The 13,855-nt window shown below is 46.6% G+C and overlaps 2 protein-coding genes across 5 annotated transcripts in view; one reads left to right on the top strand and one right to left on the bottom strand.

Moving 5' to 3' along the window:
- TMEM266 (transmembrane protein 266) overlaps positions 1-13,757 on the top strand; it is an 86,859-nt gene extending 73,102 nt beyond the window's left edge. For all 4 annotated transcript variants that reach the window (XM_071754633.1, XM_071754636.1, XM_071754635.1 and 1 more), the window contains 2 exons: positions 9,138-9,188; positions 12,609-13,757. In XM_071754633.1, the coding sequence (XP_071610734.1) occupies positions 9,138-9,188; positions 12,609-13,144 (587 nt within the window). In that variant the 3' untranslated portion in view covers positions 13,145-13,757. The remainder of the gene's footprint in view (positions 1-9,137; positions 9,189-12,608) is intronic.
- ETFA (electron transfer flavoprotein subunit alpha) overlaps positions 13,647-13,855 on the bottom strand; it is a 28,860-nt gene continuing 28,651 nt past the window's right edge. The window contains exon 12 of the mRNA XM_071754643.1: positions 13,647-13,754. Coding sequence (XP_071610744.1) covers positions 13,716-13,754 — 39 coding nt within the window. The 3' untranslated portion in view covers positions 13,647-13,715. The remainder of the gene's footprint in view (positions 13,755-13,855) is intronic.

Raw genomic sequence — 13,855 nt, 5'->3', positions numbered from 1 at the left:
TATTCATTCCAACATCCAGGTTAACACAACTGCTGCTTCTTTGTGTCTCCTGGTAAAAAGCTGGGCACACACACAACAAATCTCCAGGACTGATTTCTACCTTCAGCTAGGTTATGTGATTAGAGAGATTCATGGTTTTCCTTGTGAAAAAGATGTTCAGCAAATAGAAAACGTGCATACCTCTACACACTGGGTAAGGTGCAGTTATGTTATATTTAAATATTCATGTTGAGTATACAGCATTAGTTTCTGATTCCCAGAGGACATCTAAAAATACCAGAAGAAATATTTTTTGTGTGTTTGTAGATGCAGTGAGTGCTTGTCTTCCAAAGTTAAATTCAGGAGTTAGTTAAGTTAAGTCTTCCAAAGTTAAATTCCAAAGTTAAATTTCAACAATTGTCCTTTATGTTGAATGAGACAGAAGTTGGACAGAAATTTTTTTCTGTGGTTTAATAGTGAGGGGCACCCATCCGTGGCAGTGTGCCATCAGGGCGCTGCTGACAAGGGGCCCAATTCAGGTTGTCTGAGAAACCACAGTCCCAGCAATACCTTTCAGTGCTTTAGTTCACAATCCAGGTAGCAGTCAAGGGGTGTATTTAGTTGGTGTAGGATCTCCCAGCTCCTCTTCTGCTGAGGGACATGAAACACTCCTGAGACATCTCCACAGAGCACGGATGACTGAGACGTTTCCTGCAGGTAATTCCTGTGTCCTCCTGCTGCTCATGTGCTGTGGTTCCACTGCCTGTGCCATCTTCAGGGCCTTCTCCATCAGTTGCTCTGCCTGGAACTGGAAGCCACTGGAGTGACTTGGGTCACAGCTTATGTTTGGCAAGTTACGCTCTGTGTCAGGCTGCAGTAGGAATTGCTTTGCATCCATTTTCTCTAAGATGTGTTTTTCATCCTTAAAGATTCCAGGCTGATTCCTGCAGTTAATTGTTCTGTATGCCACACAGCATTTGTGAGCTTTGATGAGTATCTGCAGTTGCCTACCACACTGCCTAGTTGGAGGAGAAATAAAAGACCAAGTTGCTAATACTGTTAAAATAAAAGCTACCATTCACAACCACAATTCAGCTGTTAGGCACAGCAGCCTCTGATGTACTGTTCTCTTATTCTCTGGCAGAATATTAACCCTACATATAACACCTGAGGTTAGGTATGGCATGGAATGCATAGGTTTGTGCCAAACTTAACTTTGTTGGCCTTAAAAAAATCACTGACTTCAGAGAGCCCTGAGTTCTGCCAAACCCAGCAAGCTTGAGTTGGCTAGAGAACATACTGCATGAGAAAATGGGATATTCCATCCCCAGCTAATCTTATTTCCCCCTTCTAGTTGGAACAATGGAAACATTCAGGGCAGAACACTTGACCACGAAGGGCTTATGGAATAAGAAAGCATTCAGGCTTTTTACTCGTTTCCCTACCTGGGAGTTTTATGGGATAGTGAATAAGTTAAAGCTCCCCAGGGGCAGCTGTAGCTTGTACTCTGGTATTTACACTGGATTTTGTGCAACCATTTACTACAGCATTCAGTAAAGTAAGTCAGGTAACCCCACCTTAGGGATTTTGTGTAGAGACACACGCTGTGGCCTGCATCAGGAGGGTTCTGTGTGTGCTGGCTGAGCTGGTGGCTTCCAGTACGTGTTTTCATCCAGGTTTTCTTTCCACAGAGCTCTTCCTCTTTTTATCTGAAGTGCCTTAATTGCTGGTATGAGACTGGGAGAGACAAGAGCTCTAGTCAAATAGTCAATGGGCTCTGAAAGACTCCCATAACTAGTATTTCATAGTGTCCCCAGCTAATATTTCCTGCAGCTTCTTGAAGGGCCACTCCTTGAGGCCATACAGCTGTTTGTGGCCTGCTCAGGTTTGTGCTAACTCTCTGCATAATGAACTGATTGCTGCCTCATATGCTTCTGTCTCCCCTGAACCATGCACCAGGAGACCTCCTAACACAGCAGGGATGGCTCTGTGGAAAACGTATGGATCTACAGGATTTTCTAATTATTCTGGCTAAGAAGCAGGAAATCTTAACTTGCTTTTAACTGAGGTTTTATTTGTCTTGCTGAAGGATTGATCTCCAGAGTGGACAAACATGAAGGCTAAGCTTCAGCATACAAGTCCCAGGGTACCATTATCAACCCCAGGGAAGATGATGGACTCAAGGACAGGACTCTAGGACCTATAAACCCAGGGCAAAGCTGTGGCATTGCTGCACTGTGAGCACGTCACTGGGCTTCTCTGCCTCAGTTTGTGAAGAGCATAAAGTGAAAGCTGTTTCAGGAGAATGCACAGCAGCATCACTCATGAATTTCAGGACCATTGTGGTCAGCCTTTCTCTAAGAGCAAGGGAAATATCCCAGGTTCTGTCATCTCCTTTCTCCTGGTGGTTACCACTCAACATGATGGCAAACATTTTCCTAGCTGTTTCTCTCTGAATTATCAAGGAACTTTTCTCTCTTACTTCCTGCAGCACGTAACTGCTTCTGGTGAGAATAACATCTAATGTTTTCTGCTTGGGCACAAATCATTTTTAGTGTTTGGTATACAAAGTTCCAGGCTTCAGGGCATGCCAGGTTCACAATACCCCATATAGTCATTAATACTTCCCTTCAAAATTTATTATTCTTTAATCTCCCCCATAATATATGAATTACAGTCCCCAGTGGAAATTCCTCGTTTTCCTGCATCATTTCAGGTTTGGAAATTGTACAGTACTGCCATAGTTTAAGATTAATATGCCACCCTCCTATTCCTAGCTCTGTTTCTTTGTGTCACAGGAAGCTTATTTTAGCTATTGTGAGTAAAATTTCCATTTTTATGAGGCTAGCAGCAAGTTGTCTGCTTCGGGGGGACTGCTGCAATTTATGATCATGCTTGGAGAAAAGTAAAGCCTGCTCTCCCTGTAGATACCCACTGTTTTACAAGGGAAAAAAGTAGGATGTTGGGAACGGAACCTGAAAAATTCTAGAACTTCAGAGAATTTCTCTTCAGATTGTTAAGCTGAGAAGGCAGAGCAGGGTACTGGAGAGAATTTTGTCAGTTGTTCCTTTCAGGTCAGTCTGAGCAGGTTGACATGTTTAAACTTTACACCAGTTCCTCTGGTGATCATCTGTTAGTGCTCTAAAAAAGCCCTGTTACTGCAGAACAAGAGATAAAAAATAGCTCATGGTAATTTTCAAATGTTGAAATGTATCTGCTTTGAAGCCTGCTCCTGGAAATGGTTTTATCTGCAGTGCCCTCAACTGATGATTCAGCTCCATCTCTCTGCAGAACAGATTTGGCTTTTCTGTAGGTGCCTCTTTCAGGCTTTGTGGTTCTCTGTGCACTGATCACCCAGGCAGGAACCAAAGCAATTAAGCCCTAAGCAACACTTCCATAAATGTGTGTGCAGTTACTGAAGCTGGGCTCTTGAATTTCATACTCACCAAATGGGTGGGGTAAAAACTTTTCAGTTCCAGAAGTGGTGAGCATACAGTCAGGCATGTGAAGTGGAAATTGTCTCCCATCATGCATGTGCAGAGGTGTGAAGACATTGCTGACAGGAATACAGAACTGGAATGTTTCCCACTGTCTAAAAGTGCAGCCCCTTTCATAATTACCCCTTTCATAAACAGATCGTGCTCTGTGTGACAGCAGTGATGTATTGTGCCCTCTGACACCACTATAATGCTGCTCCAGCATCTCACTTTTCCAAATTATTAGAAATCTTTTCCTAATTCCCAGTCTGCCTTTATTCATTGCTAGTTTATAACAATTTATTTGTGAATCCTTTTGTTTAAATCATCCTTCCCCTGATGTTTACCCAGCACATTACTGTGTTACTGATAGCCATCTTCTTTCTCAACCTTGTCCAACCTTGTTTTGCTAGACTCAACAAATGTGGCTGCTTTGCAGACCCAGATCCAAGTTGCTGTGTTTGCTTCAGGCTTACTGTAAGAAGCCAGCTCAGATGGGGAGCTGTTGATCCATATTCCTAGAGAAGAAGGCTGGAAAGGTCCATCCTCTCTCCAGAGCCACCAGCCATGCTGTGACACACACATCTCAGCCATGCTCAGCTCAGTACCCAGTGCTCTTGCCACATCGTCTGCTGCAGGGAGGTCCCACACCACCCAATCTGTTCTCAGTTAAATATTCTGGGTTTATGTCCCAGCAGTACCTACTGACAATGAACCTGCTGCAAAATCCAGGATTTCCTCCTGCACCAGGACTTCCATCTCAGGTTGATTTTTTCTTTAGAACCAGGCTGAATCTGTTGCTCTGTTTTCTGTGCAAGCTCTTTGACAGCTCCTCCTCAGGTGCACAGTCTCTGTGCTCAGGGATCCACCCCAGCTCTGCGGGGACTGGATATCCGTGAATGGAACAGCCATGAGGGTACTGCAGCTTGCACTCAAGTGGCAAGCAGGATTGGGGTTTTTAGGGGTCTTTATGGCAAAGTGCATTTTATGCTACTTTTCTTTTGCAAATGCTTCTAAGTGGTAGTGGCACTTCAAGGAAAAGATATGGATATGATGGTGGTGAAAGACCTGCTTCTTTAGAAACCTACTAGTGGAGATTGCTTTCAGGAGAAGTGTTGGAGTAAGACATTGTTCTACTCTAAGGACTTACATCCTCAGCAGGAGGCTGCACTGCAGAAAAAAACCCACCTTCCAGTTCAGAAAATTCAGCTTTGAGAGACAGAGGGCAGTAAAATTAATGGCAATAAAAATTATGAAATCAAATACTTATAATAATGAAATATTTCAAGAGAAATACCTTGTCCAAGGCCAATCTGAAAGGTGGGTAACTGATATTTTTTGTATGCAGGGGAGTTGCAGACCCAGTCACTAAAGTCATTGATGAAACCACTAAAGGTCACTGCTGAGGGATTTTAGAAACAAAAGAGAGTGGGATGTCATTTGTGTGTTTCACCAAATCTATTAGGTTTTTATAGGGCCAGGAGAGAGATAACAATGTTGCCTCTCTCAGATCTGGGTCAGATAAGATGATAAGGGAGTGTACTCTAGTTTATTACTCCTGAAACCATTTCAGTGTGTGTTCTTGGTCTTGCAGGAAAAGAGCAGGCAGGGAATATGAAAGCCTTCATCAGACAGAAGTCCAGTCACTGCTGGACAGATCCTGACCCAGAACTACGTGCTATTTTCAGTGGCAGGGATTTGGGTAGCAGGCCAAGAGATGGGACTTAATCCCTTTGGCTTGACTTCAGTGCACATGCAGCTGGCAGCAGTGGTTGGTTACAGAGTCTGGGGAGGATGTTTTGGTTTTATGGGAGATAGGGAGGAGCCTGAGCAACCTTCCCAGCCATTCTGTCTGCTGAGCAGTCTTGCTCTGCTGTCTCTCTGTGGTCCCATGTTCTGCCTCACCTTGTCCAGTTCAATCCTTGCCATCCCCCCTGGCAGGTCAGGCAGGTGCAGGTGTCTTTTGTCCTGGCAGCCCTTCACACCCCACACTACTCAATAGTGCTCAGAGACCAGAGAGAGCCTCTTGTCTCTGCTCATTCCTTCTGCTCTGCAAAACCCCCTCTCACCTGCACTCCTCCCCAGTGCTGCTGCCTGTCTTACTGCTTCCCATTGCTCTCACTTCCCAGGGAAGAATGTAGAACCATTTCTGTCTGCCTCAGGATAGGCTTCCACATGGGGAAGAGCCTTACCCTTCCCATTCTTCCTTCCCAACTCACAACTACTGGATCTCCATCACCAGATTTGTCACCAGATTTCCTGGGGTGAAGCCTTTCATTCCTTGCCTCTTGATGTGGCACTGAGGGACATGGCCTAGTGCTGGGCTTGTCAGTGTTGTGTTTATGGTTGAACTCAATGATCTTAGGGAGGTCTTTTTCAGGCTAAATGATTCTGATTCCTTCTGGTGCCTCTAGCAAGGGGATCCCTATCATCATCCACAGACATTTTTTCTAACGTTGCCATTTCCTGGGGAAATAAGAGGAAGGTATTTTCTCTTTCTGCTTATTGTCAGTTCCTTAATTTACTCTAAATGCCCTTTGGGCGTTGTTGTAGCTAAGGACTTCTTTGTGGCAAGTTTCTCTTGTGGAAGAGGAGTGCAGGTAACATTGCTATCTGTGTATTTGAGGAGATGGGTTGATTTCTAGGAGAGGAGGAAAATTAAGTCTTCTGGTGGAAAATTCCAATGTGGCAGAAATTAAAAAAAAAATGGCATGGCCAAGAAAAGCCACACAAGTTGCCTCAACACACCAGGGAAGCTATGAAGATGGAAACCTTTCTTAAGACACCTCTGTTCCAGAGCTGAAACTAAAATACCCTGACAGCAGAAAACACTGTGTGGACTTTAAATAATAAAAGCAACCTGCCCCCTTCCAGGCTGCTCTCCCCTGCTCAGCACAGGAACTTCGTGCATGCCACCGGCTCCAAATGTCCCTGTACTTCTGATTTCACCTGACTGCCCCATTGAGCAGTGGGGATTCATCTCCTTGTGAATCACCATGAAGTCCTGCAGCAGTGTTCCACAGCAGAGTGAGTGCTGTGCTGCTTATTTGTGTGTAATAATGCATTTTATATCCACAAAGAGTTGCCTTCCATTGTGTATTTGTGGCAGTTTTTTAAACACCTTGCTTTCAGCAATGTAGAATATAAAGAGAGAGGACTGCAATTGTTTATGGCCTTTTGTGCCCAGAGCAGCTGAGACTTCCATATGACTGAGATGAGTTTGTTCATTGTGCTTTAATGGAATAATTCAGAATTTGTTGTTGGAATATTTTTTCTGCTGTTGTTAATCTGTTGCCCTTCATTGGCTTTGATTAATAAGAAACTATTCCAGGTAAATATGTAAATATGAATTTTATATTTTACAATTATGTGTGTGTATGTTTATATATTTTATTTATAAATAAGAGTATTTATAGTTAAGCAATGTAAAGCAATGGCATTGGTACAGCCATCACATAACAACATGAAATGAATTAGGCAGTGAGGCAGCTCTTCCAGTCTGGTGCACAAGTGGGCACACGTGGAACCAGCAGAGTCTGTGACTTTCACAGAGCCCTCTGGGTGGGACATTGCAGGAGTTCTTTTTCAGGACCTTAACCCTGGCATTTGCTGATACAAAGAGCAGTGTGGATCTCGTTGGTAATGGGCTTGAAAGCAACTGATGGGTGTGAAAATAGTGTCCTGGTGCCTGTCAGCCAACAGAGAGCCAGGCAGGCAGGGCAGGGCAGTCCTGAAGACCTGACTGGAGCCTTGCCATAAGGCATGGAAAGCAGATGTTCACTTTTTTAAGTTGTTTTCTGTCTCGAGCATGAAGCATCCTGGCATTTGGGGCAGAATTTAATGAGAGCCAAAGGCAACAGGAACACCCCAGTCCCCCATTCATTGCTCAGAGTGTGGCCAGGGGCTCCCACCAGGTGAAGAGGAGGGGGAAACCCCTCCCATGCAGAACACACCCTCACCCAGGCCAGCTCTGGTCTCCTCATTTCTCCTCCTACAAACAGACTCTTTAAGTTAAAGGTGGTGAAAGTGCATTCCCAGAACTCCAGCAGGCATTGTCTGGCTGCAGCTGAAGGTTTCCTGCCTGAACAAGAGCTCTGTCTCTCTGGGCTGGTGGGTTTGATGGCATTTAGAGCCTAAATTATGCATGATTGAAATGAAGTGTATTTTAGTAGCAGATAGCTGGAAAGCCTTGCAATGTACTCCTAATTCAGAGGCATTGCCTTGAGCTACTCTGAGGCCTTTTTTTTAAATTCAGACATTAGCACAAAGCACACCTCTGACTGCAGGCATTTAAAGATCAACAAGGGCCAAAAAAGCTTTTAAGATCCAATGAAACCAGAAAAACAACCACGTTGCCTTTCAGTGTCACGTTAGATTGCTTCTTAGGAGTGCAGCTATTTCAGGTACAGAGTGCTCAGAGATTTGGGTCTTGTTGTGTGGAGAGTGTTCCCCAGCAAACATCTGTTACTTTCACCTGCAAACCACAATGTGCTGTCAGGAGGCAGCGCTACAGCCGCAGAGACCCAGGGGGAGGAAGGAAATCTGGCTCAAAGGGATGAGCATGGTTTTCTGAAACATGGTATCAGAAAGAGCACTTAAAAGGAAAGAATGCTTTTAGAGCACACAAAGCGGGCAGGGCAGGTGCTTGTGAGCTTGGAATTGGCCCTGGGTTGCTGATGCTGTTTTCTTAGCAGCAGTATTTGGGTTCTGCTCAGAACTGAAACAAGAAGAGTTCCTCATTTTTTAGCAGCTGTAAAACGTTGTGCTTTTCTGTAAGGTAACAGGTAACCCCACTGTCATCTGCATCATCTAAAGCCTATACAGGTGATGTAGCTGCTGCTCTCCCTTTTGTGGTCACATCTTCATTTTTACTTTTCTGCTACTGAAGCTCAGGTGTACTCAGGACTGTGCTTGACCTGTAAACATCTTTATAATGTAAGGTTAATACTGTGCTATATATTACATATGCATGTGTTGTAAGCAGCAAAATAACTGTTCATTCTGAATGTAAAAGTAAGACAATTTTAGAGTAAATTTAGAGTAAACTATGTGGATTTACAGCTGGTAGGGAGCTGGTTTGTCAAGCTCCAGGTTATGTTCCCCACAGCAGCTCTTGAGGCAACTCCACTTTGACTTGTGAGGCTTTGCTTGGCCATGCCATCCCAGATGAAGCAATGAACTTCCAGCCATTCTTTTGGAAACATATTGGATACAATTTTCTCTTTTTTAAGTAAGTTAACTGCCTTTCACAGTAACACCTGAAAAACACCGAAGGGAAAAAAGAGAGTGCAGGAGCACAGGAAGCTGCTCAGCAGCAATGGTTGCGTTGTTTCTTTCAGCTTGGTAACAGCATCAGGCTCAGGAGGGAACTGCAAAGGGAAATGAGGAGCACTGCTGGACCACATGAAAAACAAAATATTGACTGAAAACAGAAGTATTTCTACGGTCTCTGGAAAGATCTTGGAGCACGTTTCCTTTGGAACCCAGAGTGCCTCATTCCCAGGCTGGTCCCAGAAGGACTGGAACAAATGATGATCTCTATTTTGGCTACTACCATGGGGGGTGCAAAGCATTTCAAAATCACACCTAATCTTCTGGCCTAAGAACACCTTTCACAGGGTGGAATTTCAACCATTTAATCACATAAGTAGACTTCTAATGGCTGCCTTTTTGTTCTTGCAGAGGATGACATGAATAATTACATCAGTAGATACTACAATGAGCCCAGCAGTGGTAAGTTTTGCTTGCTCTGTAAACCTGAGCTGCCTTTTTGCATTGCAGCAAACAGAACAGTGATGCAGATCTGTCCTGGAGAGGAAAGGAAACCCACTCTGGCATCTCTTGGTTTGCTCCATGGAAATCTGTACCAAAATAATACTGGTATTCCCAAAGGCTGAAGGGCCCCAAGTTCCTCTGTTGGAGGCACTCAGAACAGTTCAGAGATCTGGGAGAGGTTAATGCTCCTTAGTGAGGCTCCCAGTCTCTAAAGGTTGAAATGGGCCTGAGAGTGAACAGTGTGCACAAAATGACTGAAGGGAAGGGGGGGGTGAGCTCAGCCCAGCCCAGCCCCGTGCCCACCTTTCCTAGGGCTGGATAAAAACCCTCAGAGGCAGCAACATCTGTGGCCTGAACTCAGGGCTCCAGGGGGTGTCCCCTGAAGTGGCACCCGTGGAACAGCAGGATAAGTGAGGCTGGGAGGGTGGGTATAGAGATGGAATGTATGGTGTATATGTGACCCAGTATAGACAGCCTCAACATATACATGTGGGAATGTATAAAAAAGATGTCTGTGTCTGCAAACACACATAAAAATAATCCAGAGAAAATGCAGGTAGGTGTGTAGGTGTGTAGGAATGACAATTGATATGGTTATAGGGTAAATACAATGATTATTTTATCTGGAGGGCTTGGCTGTAAGCTCCATAGAGTCTATAGGGGTGTATGGTTGAGACACTGTGATCTATAGGTACAGGTGTGCAAGGGTACATGGAGGGACAGCCCTCATGGTTTAACACTGGGCCAACAATGAACTGAATGCTCTCTGTTCATCCCCTCCCTGAAATAAGGAACAGAGAGAGGCTGATGGGTTGGAAACTAAACTACACGGCTTTAATGAAACAGTAATAATAAAAAGGAAAAAATAATAAATATATACAAATTTACAGAAAAAAACTATACCACATTCCTCCACCCTCCCCTCCAGTAACTCTCACATCAGCTCCAGTTGGGAGCTGGAGGCAGGAACACCGGGATTCAGGCTGGGATGGATCAGGAGCACAGGCAGAGGAAGGGATGGAATCCTCCCAGGATGCTGAAGCAAACAGGGACAGGCAGAGGGCCAAGAGGAAAGGCTGAGTGAAGAAGGCAGAGGAAGGGGCTTGACCCTTGTGAATCCCTCACATTTATAGCAGGTGTGATGCATATGGGATGGAGCACTCTGGTTGGTCACTGAGCTTCTCTGCTTCTCCCCTAAGGAGGAGCCCAAAGGGGGCTGCAGCTGTGACCTCTGCTTTTCTCTCTCTGGAGCACAAGCTGCTCCTCAGAACCCAGCAGGGGCCTTGGACCCACAGCCCAGGTTCTGGCCAGACCCATAACCCCTGGGTTTGTCAGTCCCAGGAAGAGGCACTGAGGGAGAAGCTTGCTGTGAATCTCAGCCCTGCAGCTGCTCAGCTGAGACTGAGCTGAAACTGAAATTACAGTAAAGTGGAATCCATTCTGTCCTGGCTCAGGCCAGGGCCCTCTGGGAGCTGCTGCAGGGGCAGTGGGGCTGCAGCTATGGGGGGGCCTTTAGGTTCTACAGAGGCCACAGGGGCAGCATGGAGGGACGGAGGGGCTACAGGGATGGGGGGAGGGGTCCTGGGAGGTACTGAGGCTGGGCCTGGGCAGGGCAGGGATTTAGGATGGATGAAGTTGGTTCGATAATTTGGTAATTGATTGACAGTCCTGGTTTTGATCGAGGATTTGGCAATCAACTGCAAATCCTGTTTTTTGATGGATGATTGGGCAATCAATTGGAAACCCTTGAAAGTTTGATAACTCAGCAATCGATTGGGAATCCTATTTTGAGCAATAGTTTGATGATCAATTTTTTTTATTATCAGCCTGTGATGATTTGGCAATCAACTGTAAAGCCTGGTTTTCTGATCAACGATTCGGCAATTGATTGAGAATCCTATCTGAGCACCCACTCAGTGATCAATTGAAGTTCCTTGAAAGTTTGACAATTCTGAGATCGATTGAGAATCCTGTCGAGAGAATGTTTGATTCAGCAATCACTTGAGAAGCCCTGAAAGCTCGATAGCTTCTCCATTGCTTGAGAACTGTTGAAAGGTCGATAAACCCGTGATCCATTGAGAATCCTGTTTTGATCGATAACCTGGTGATCGATTGAGAGTCCTGAAGAGTTTGAGGTTTTGACGATCAATTACTAGTCCTGTTTAGATCGATAATCTGGCAATCGATTAAAAATCCTGTTTCGATCGACAAACCGGCAATCAATTAATGAGCCTGTTTCAATCGATAAACCGGTAGTTGATTTATAATCCTGTTTCAAGCGACAATCCGGCAATGAAACAGGATTATCAATTGATTACCAGATCGTCGATCAAAACAGGCTTATTAATCGATTATCGCTTGGAACAGGGTTATCAATCAATTGCCAGATTATTGATCTAAACAGGATCATCAATCAACTACCGGTTTATCGAGCTGAACAGGATTTTTAATCCTGCTAATAATTTAATAATAAAAATTTAATCCTGATAAAAATTGCCAGATTATCAATTGAAACAGGATTATCAATCGATTGCCCAATCATTGATCAAAACAGGATTATTAATCGATTGCCAGATTATCGATTGGAACAGAACTAGAAGTTGATCGTCAAATCATCAAACTCCAGGATTCTCAATCGATCGCCGGGTTATCAATCAGAACAGGCTTCTCAATGGATCACAGATTTATCAAACTTTCAATGGTTCTCAAGCAATGGATAAGCTATCGAGCTTTCAGGGCTTCTCAATAAATTGCCGGATCAAACATTCCCCTCAAGACAGGATTCTCAATCAATCACAGAATTGTCAAACTTTCAAGGAACATCAATTGATCACTGAGTCAGTGCTCAGATAGGATCCTCTATCAATTGCCAAATCGTTGATTTAAAAAAAACCAACCAAACAAACAATAACTGAACAGACCTGCCCACAAACCAGGATTTCCACACGATCACCAAACCATTTGACTTTCCAGGGATGTCCCTTGATCAATGACACTGCCAGACTTTCAGGGTATCTAAATCAAGTGCCAAATCATCGAACTTTGCAGTAACCCTAATCAAGTGGTGAATGATCAGACTTTCCCTTTTTTGTTTTTACTGGTGTGAGCAGCAGTGGCTGGAGGGGGGAGGGGCTGGGGGTGCCCAGGGCTGTCTCATGTGGGGTAGAGGGGGGGACAGGGCCTGGTGCTCTCGCAGTCCCTGGGGACACGGGGGGGTTTGGGGAGGTTCTGTCAGCTCTGGAGGCTGTGGGTGTGCAGGCTCCCTGATCCATGGGGTCGATGTGTGTGGGGGTGGGAGTGCTCTCCTCTCCCTGCTGTATTTCTGGTATTTCCCTCTCTCCTGACCCCTCTCCCTGTCCCCCTCTCTCTGCCCTGCAGACTCTGGTGTCCCCGAGCCAGCCCCCTGCGTGGTCACTGCTGCAACCGTCGACATCCATCGCTCCAACCTCTCTTCTGACCTCCTCACCCTGGAGCTCCCTCTGCAGCCGGGCACCGCTGCCCCCTCAGGCCCTGCCTCTCTCTCCACCCTCAGCTCGGGCCCCCAGCCCTGCAGCTGGACCCCGGCCTCCTCCCCAGACTGCAGCACAACCTGTGAGGACACCCTGGAGCTTGGCACCGACCCTCACACAGACCTCGTGCCCGCGGGGCAGGAGCTGCTGGGGTCTGTGTCAGAAGGGGCCTGCGTAGCACAGAAGGGTCTGGATCCTGCCACCCCGAAGCTGCCCAGCCCATCAGGCCCCCTGGTAGCCAGCCCTGGCCTGGACCACCCGCTCAGCACCTACACTGGTGGCAGGCAGGGCAGCCTCGACATCTTCCAGCTCGGCGACTGCCCGCAGGGTGCCCCCCCCATTGATGACAAGTGTGGGGTGGTGGGGCCCCCAGAGCCACGACTCAGCAGAGTCCCTGAGCCATAGGGACAACGTGGGGGACACGTGCACCCTGCCAGGGTACAAGGCAGCCCTGGGCAAGGCGGCAGAGCTGGAGGGGACCTGTGGCAGCTCCTGCAATGGCCACCAGCAAGGAACCCGGCCCGCATCGCCTCTCCACACAGTGCACAAACCTCTGGCTCTGGGCCAGCCGGGACTCAGCAGCTCCTCTGGGGCACAAAGAACCTTCCAACAGCCTCCTGCCCCGCAGTGCCTGCAGGGACAGACCGGGGACCTGTCCTGCCACCAGTCTGGGGACAAAGCCACAGTGCCCAGGGGTACAACAGAGCTGCTGGACAGCTTGGGCCCAGCCTAAACCCTAACCCAGGGGTTGAGCAGAGCTGGAGGGGATCCGGGGATGGGAATAAATACTGGCAAATACCCGCTGCCTCCTGCCTTGTCACCCCCCTTCCCTGTCTTCTTCCTTCTACCCCCACTCTGTGTGCCATCCCATCACCCACCAAACACACCACCATAGTGACCCCACCTCTTTCCAGTACAATCCTTTATTGGCACTTATTCCACATCTGAGCTGCAGTGCAGGGTCCATGACTGTTGCTCACTTCTTCTTCAGGAGCTCCGTCATCTCCGGCACCGCCTGCAGACACCAGTGCCGGGGTCGGCCACGCTCTCCCCAACGCCCCCTGAGCCCCCCCCGATGGGGCTCCCCACCCTCCCGCCCAGCACAGAGCTCCAGGG

Source organism: Heliangelus exortis, chromosome 11, assembly GCF_036169615.1.
Source record: "Heliangelus exortis chromosome 11, bHelExo1.hap1, whole genome shotgun sequence".
Taxonomy (NCBI): Eukaryota; Metazoa; Chordata; class Aves; order Apodiformes; family Trochilidae; genus Heliangelus; species Heliangelus exortis.
Note: the sequence above shows the minus strand (reverse complement) of the source record. Positions and strands in the feature narration are given on the sequence as shown.